Source organism: Arachis ipaensis, chromosome B02 (assembly GCF_000816755.2).
Source record: "Arachis ipaensis cultivar K30076 chromosome B02, Araip1.1, whole genome shotgun sequence".
NCBI lineage: Eukaryota > Viridiplantae > Streptophyta > Magnoliopsida > Fabales > Fabaceae > Arachis > Arachis ipaensis.
Window position 1 is genome coordinate 43,833,577 of NC_029786.2, and position 7,243 is coordinate 43,840,819.

A 7,243-nucleotide genomic window follows, 5' to 3' on the forward strand; every position below is an offset into this window, starting at 1 on the left:
ATATAATACCGGATGAATCTGGGAAGGTACAGGTCCTTGCCCTCCATCACACACCAAATGAGGGTAATCATGGCAGCTGGCACCTCTGTCTCATGAGTGCTCGGCATCACGTAGTTACTCAGAATCTGTTGCCATAGCCGAGCCTCATCATTCAAATAGATAAGCTTAATTCCCTTTGGAGCCACTATGGACTTGCCCATGACCCATGGGACAGTAGGATCAAGAGCTATAGTCTGCTTTACTGCATCCCAATCAAACCTCATAAATCTCATATCCTCCTCAGTCTGCTGGTAACCATCTGGTTTATCTGATTTTGGTAGGAGCTGGAGGATATCTTCAACTGCTTCCTCAGTAACCAGAATCTGTTTGCCTCTGAGCTGTACTGCATCCAGGGTCGTTTTGAAATAGTTACAGTAGAATTCTTTGACCCAGGATGAATTGACCTCAGTCAAGTTCCTCTCCAGGAAGAACCAGCCTCTCTGTTTAATTTGTTCTGAGGTGTATTGTTTGAGTTCTTCTGGATTTTTGAGGGTCTTTTCCAAGTATAGGTTTCTTGAAGTTGCGAAGACCAGATACTTGTCTGTTGGCAAACATGACTGGGTCTGTGGCAGGCACCAACTGATCAACCTTTTACTGCGGGGTAAAATTCTTTTCCCACTAGGAATCATCATGGAAGATATCTAAGATAGAGGTAGAGGATGCTCCTCTTTTCCTTTTGCCTGTGGTTGCCTTGCCCTTTCCTTTGCTTTTGGGGTTAGACATCCTGAAAAGCAGAAGTTCCAGGATACAGTTTAAGAAACTAAAGCAGAAAAATAGGTAAGCAAATAGGATTTGAACGATATAAGCATAGAGGGGCAAAAGTGGAATAAAGTAGCAAAAGAAGCATGAAGTGAGTTAAATAGATGTAAAATTTTGGACTGTATGCAAGGTAAAAGTCAGAGAATAGAAATCACAATCTAAAATCTATGATATGCGGAATTTTTGTTTATCAGGAACAACAGTAATCATGCCTTGAAATGGTTTTAAAGTGGTTAGTTGAAAACTAATAGAAAAGTTAGAAAGTTAATGCAGTTAAGAGTTAAAAAGTGAAGTCAAAGTAAGTGTCATGGTGTTGTGGTTCCTAATTAACTAAAATTGCACGAACTCGAATAATAAGAAACTCAAATTCAAGTAGATATTACAGATTATTGATGATAAATCATATAAAAGAATTGCAAAATGAAAGTGAAATCATCAATAACGTGATTTAATTAATAAGGGAATCAGAAAGAATAAGAAAGCTAGCCCGTGCATTCATGAATTGGCTTTGTTGGAATCAATTAGTGCAAAACTTGAAATTGCCAAAACCAATTCATGAATGAGAGTTGAGTGAAACAATTTGCTGACAAAAAATTGGGCAGTATTTCGGCTAAAAATTGAACGTTCCCGGGTAATAAACAGCAGCAGAAACAGTTCATATGTTAATAAAGTAGTGCAGAAAAGAGTAACATATAGCAAGTCACATGAATAAACAAACTCAATCTGCAGTAAGGAATACGATTCAGGTTGAATAGTGTAACAAAAACATTAAACATTAAAGAACAGCATATGAACAACATCATCATCACAGCAAATTCAAAATTGCGAAATAGTAAAACAAGCAACAAGAACAGCGCAATTATCAGGCCTAAATCCACTAACCACATCCTAGCTACCTAACCACCTAAAATCCACTACGATCATGCATCTCTAACTATCCTAATTTTAACAGAATTCAAAAAATATGGAATTAACTAAAAAAAACTGGCAAAGGAATTGGTGGGCGGAACCTGATGGGCAGAGGAATAGAAATTGGACTCAGAGAGATGGTGGTGGTGTGGTAGTGGTGGTGGCGACGCGGCGGCGCTGGGAGGCGGCACAGCGACGGTCCTTGGTGGAGGCAGGGCGGCGGTTCGGTGGTTGGGGAAGAAAGAGGGTTATGGAAGGGAGAAGAGAAGAAGGGGGCGAGGCGGGTGAGGGTTGTGAGGGTCGTGGTGGTCGGCAGGTCTGGGTGGATTGTATTAAGTGGATTCAAATCCACGCGGACGCGTGGGTCACGCGAACGCGTGGTTGGGGCAGAGAGGCAACGACGTGAAAACGTCATTGACGCGAACGCGTGAGCGTGGGATAATGAAAACGACGCGTACGCGTGAAGCACGCGTACGCGTGAAGTACGCGTACGCGTCGCTTATAATTGTGCTAAACGCACAAATCCAGCATCCTTTTGGCGCAACTCTCTGTTTCAATTGAGGGGGCAATAATTTCCATGTGGACGCCCACGCTTTCGCGTGGTGTGTGTGAAGTGAAAGTGACACGTTCGCGTCATTGACACAAATGCATGGCCCAAATTGTGCTTAACGCATAACAGCCACACGATTCTAGCCCAACCTTCTGGGCGTTGGATTGTGATGTCAATTTTGAGTCGACGCCCACGCGTGGCCCATGTGCAAGCGTGGGGTTTTTTTTTATGCAGTATGCAGAATGTAAAATACAGATGCGGATGTTATGAATAAATCCAGGTACAATAAAATAAAATAAAATAAAATGAAAAACAAACAAAACAAAATAAAATTAAAATTGAAAAAGGAACGATCATACCATGGTGGGTTGTCTCCCACCTAGCACTTTTAGTTAAAGTCCTTAAGTTGGACATTCGTTGAGCTCCCTGTCATGGTGGCTTATGCTTAAACTCATCCAAAAATCTCCACCAACGTTTGAAATTCCAATAGCCTCCCGGGTCCCATACTAGGCAAGTAAAGACTTCGAGCAAGTTAAAGAAGGTTTTAGACTCCAGGAGTATTGATTGTCAGGATAAATTCCTGGATCCCAAACCTTGCTTCTGTACCCATCTTTGTCTTGATCTACATTTTTCCAGCCGGGTAGTACGGAATTTGAACTCTCACTAAGATGACCAAACATCTTCCGAGACCCATTCAATCGAACTCGAAACCAATCCTTGTACCACAAATTGAAGCGTGGAGCTTTATTGAATCTTGCATACCAGCTCTGAGCGCGAGCCATTTTCCTCTTACTCTTAAAGCCGCAAAGAGCTCTAAGTTGGCCATCTGTTTCAAGCAAACCATATTCAAGTGGAAAAGTAAAGATAAAGGCTAAGGATTTTACCCACTTCACTACAACAAATATGGGCTTTAGCAACGCTAAAATCTGCAACGCCTTAAAACCGTTCTCTTAGATAGTTTTAGACAACGGTTTTTTACAGTGTTACTGTTGAAGTTCATTTTTCATTATTTTATAGCAACAATAAAACCATTCTCTTTAACTATTTTAAAGAACAGTTTTATAACTGTTACTAGAATTTGATTTTAAGCAACGGTTTTTTAATGTTGTTTAAATAACTATACAAAAGATACGCTTAAAAACCGTTGCAAAAGTTGCTACACTTTAACCCGTTCTCTTAGATGATTTTAGACAATGATTTTTATAATGTTGCTGTTGAAGTTTAATTTTTCATTAAGTTATAGCAATAAACTAAAATCGTTTTTTTAAACTATTTTAAAGAACGGTTTTATAACCATTACAATAAATTTTTTATTAAGAAAAATTTTCTAATATTTAAATAATTATACAAATTAAAAGATACATATAGAGATGGTTTTTCAGAAATTATGAGATAATTTTAGTATATTTATTTATTAGATACTTTGATTTCAGAAATTATTTTATTAAAGATAATTAAAATAAATTTTGATAAATTGAATTTGAAATAAATTAAGGTTTTTACCAAACTTTACAATTATTGAATATTTTTTTATTTATAATTTCAATTTTAGAAATTTAAAAATAATAAAATTTTGATTATTTAAATTAGAATTTTTGTTTAATTTATAATTATTGAATAATTTTCTATATTTAAATTATAAAGCTTAATTTTTGTATAATAATAACAAATAATATTTTTTAAAAAATAATTTTAAAAAATTAAATTAAATTTTAAATTAATACTCTATACCCTAATTTTATTAAAATTATCCTACTTTAATTAATCCAAAAATTCCCAAATCATTCCTAACCTAACCCTAATTTTTATATAACCCTAATTATATTACGCACACAACCCACAACCCTCAGATGCCGCCACCCACACTTCCCTCAACCCCCCTGTTCATATAAAACACAACACACACATAACACCAAACACATACACAGAGATGAGAAAGAGAGGAAGACAGGGAGCCGCCGTCACGTCATCACCATTCAGCCCATCGCCGCCGCCGTGTTACCACCGAGCCGCCGGTCACGAAGGGAAGAGAGACAGAGGCAGACAGAGGCGCGGAGAGTTCATGAAGGGAGAGACAGAGGCCAAACGCGAGGAGGGAGTGAACCTTCGCCGTCGCTGTTCGTGGAGTCCGCGCCAACACCGTCGTCGCTGCTCATGGAGTCCGCACCAGCACTATCGTCGCCGTCGCAGAGGAGCGTCCCTTTCTCCGTGAGCTGCCGCCATCGAAGCTTCTGCTTCTATTTTGCTGCTTCTACTGTCATGCCGTCACCCATCTGGACGTCACTACTTCTGAATCTTGCCCTGTCACTGGTTCCCTGCCTCCCATTGTGGCTCAACCTCTCTTTAGGTAACTCAAGTGGCTCTTGTTCTGTGAGTTTAATTGATTTGGTTTCTGTTTTTATTTGAATATTGATTTGGTATAATGCTGGCTATTTTGGTCACTGCCTGTCACTGCTTTCTGTTCTGATAGCTGCTGCTATTTTTGGCCTTTAATTTGTTGTTGATTCAGTAATTTATTGCTATTCTATTTTTGGTTTTGATTATCTTCTGTGCTGTTATTTAGTGTTTACTATACTATTTGCATTCTGATTTTTGTTATAATTTTTAATAAGTTCTTGATTTTTGGTTGGGCTACTTTCTACAACTTTCCATACATAAATTATGGCTAGGTGGATATCAGAGCAGCAACTGCAATTTACTTGGTTGTTATACTTTTAAGCACTTCCAAATGTTCTATCCACTTGTTATAACTGTTCCTTGATCATTGATACTATGCTTTGATTTTTAGGCCAGTATTAAATCATATATATATATATATATATATGGAGAACATATTTTTGGCGTCTGAATTCTGGTATCTAGTATCATTTTAGTGTCCCTATTAACGACAACTCTTCATGTTGGTTTCATAAGTAGAAAACTTAATTTGGCTTCCTTGATATGGCTGACAAACTCATTTCAGCACAAGATGGGAGCAAAATTCCAATTTGCAGTTTATTTAGGGATACCAGCTACTTATTTTCATTGCTACTTCATTATTTCTCTTCTACAGGTGTAATTCTTGACTTTTTTTTATTTTCTTCTTACTGCAGACTTATTTTCAAAGCAGACCACCTTGGTTGGAAAATATTGTCAATTACAGTGCCTTCTGCTATGGCTTTGACAGCTAATCCTATTGCTTTACTAGTTGACACAACATTCATTGGCCGAATAGGTATATGTTCCACCATTAACTCCAAGTTTGCTAAGTGTCTCAACAGAAAATATAAAAAAGGAGATAGAGATAAGACAAAATGGTCATGTCTCTATTTATATCCATGTATTTGTCTCTTGCTTCAAACAAGTTTGTGTCTGTCAATATTTTGTGTTTTTGTCCTAAGAAAGCATAATTTATAACAACTTTAGCATAATTTCTGTCAATATTTTTGTGTTTTTATTTGGAAGATCCCTACTACTATCTTAAAATATGTTTGAAAATACTCATCAAGTTAATTGAGACATGTCTCGAAGGTTTAATTTATAATTTCATTGGTTAAGAGTAGATGTGCTTGTGCTTGTGCAGTTGTGGGTTGCTCTCACTGCAACTTCTTGAAACTTTGTACCAACTTGCCATGATATGCCAGTAAAAAATAACTTGTTTTTTTCTTTTTCTGTGCTCCGATCTTCTTGCAGGTGTAGGATTCACACTATATATATACATATCAGAGATATATTTGTATTGAATAGAATGATACACTTGTCCCACCCAATTATTTGGTCTGGAAAATTGTCGTGCACACCATGTGCTTGTGAAATTGTGAAACGGTTAAAACTTGTATCAACTTACTATATGTATAATAATAAGTGACATAAAGGCTGCATTATATTCATAGGAAGAAAGAAGCAATGAGTGATTCTGCAGTTTTAGAGTGGCTTAGGCCCTTTGTTGAGGCCAAAGCCTGGGACTGTAGTTGTTTGGAAATATGGGGATGACCCTACTAGCTTGTAGTTCTACTCTTGTTTGTATATTTGTCATTCATTTTGTGCAATTAGTTTAGTTTTTTGAGGTATCTATAATACTCTAATTATACTCTTTTTTTTTTCTTTTTTTCCCCTGGGTTGTGTTGTGCAGGTTCATTGAGTGGTTGGGTTGTTGCTGTAGAGGAAGTTGTGGTGAAAGCATTGAGGATGGAAAGAAGCTCAAATCTCTTTTGTTTATGATTAGATATTGTTATGACTTAGACTTTTATTATGTGATTTTAAAGTATCTTAGTTTATTTGACTTCTAAAATCTTTTGTTTTACAGGTCACAAATATGTATGAATCTTATAGAATACGTTATAAATCAAATGTTCAATTAGTTTTCTTTAGTGATTTGATTCAAATAGTTGGAAGATTAATCTATTGACGCTAAACATTAGTTGGAATATTAATTTCAATGCAATATGAGAAAACTAATATAAATAAAGAATTATATAATTAGAAAATACCATTATCAAAAGTTGCTAAAGACAATGGTGTTAAAACCGTGGTTAAAGGCAGTTACAAAATGGCAATGGTATTAAAACTGTTGCAAAAAAAATAACACCAAAGCCAACGCTTTTAAGCTGTTGTCTTTGTGAATAACAAAACTACAACAGTTTAAAATCGTTGCCTATCTAGTTATGGTTTTAAACCGTTACGTCATGAAAGAGAACGGTTCTAAACCGTTGCCTATCCAGTAACGGTTCTAAACTGTTCTTTAAAAATTGTTGTCAAAACCGTTGTCTATGCTAATAACTATGGCAATGGTTTTTTTGGTTGCCGTTGCCTTAGGTAAAAAACCGTTGCCTATGAGCATTGGTAACGGCCGCATATACCACAGGTCAAAAACCGTTGCCAAAGCGTTGCCTATAGTTTTAGCAACGGTTTTTCGATCTATGGAAATGGTTTTCGACCGTTGCGAAAACCCTTATTTGTTGTAGTGCTTGAAGTTTGTATTGGATGGTAATGGCCTTGGGATAGGTG

General features: G+C 36.7%; 1 protein-coding gene across 1 annotated transcript; it reads left to right on the forward strand.

Annotated features, from left to right (window-relative positions):
- On the forward strand, positions 5,078–6,518 carry LOC107628309. Its single transcript, XM_021113431.1, has 2 exons — positions 5,078–5,471; positions 6,369–6,518. Exons 1-2 carry the CDS (start codon positions 5,198–5,200, stop codon positions 6,455–6,457), a joined length of 363 nt encoding a protein of 120 aa, XP_020969090.1. The 5' UTR covers positions 5,078–5,197; the 3' UTR covers positions 6,458–6,518.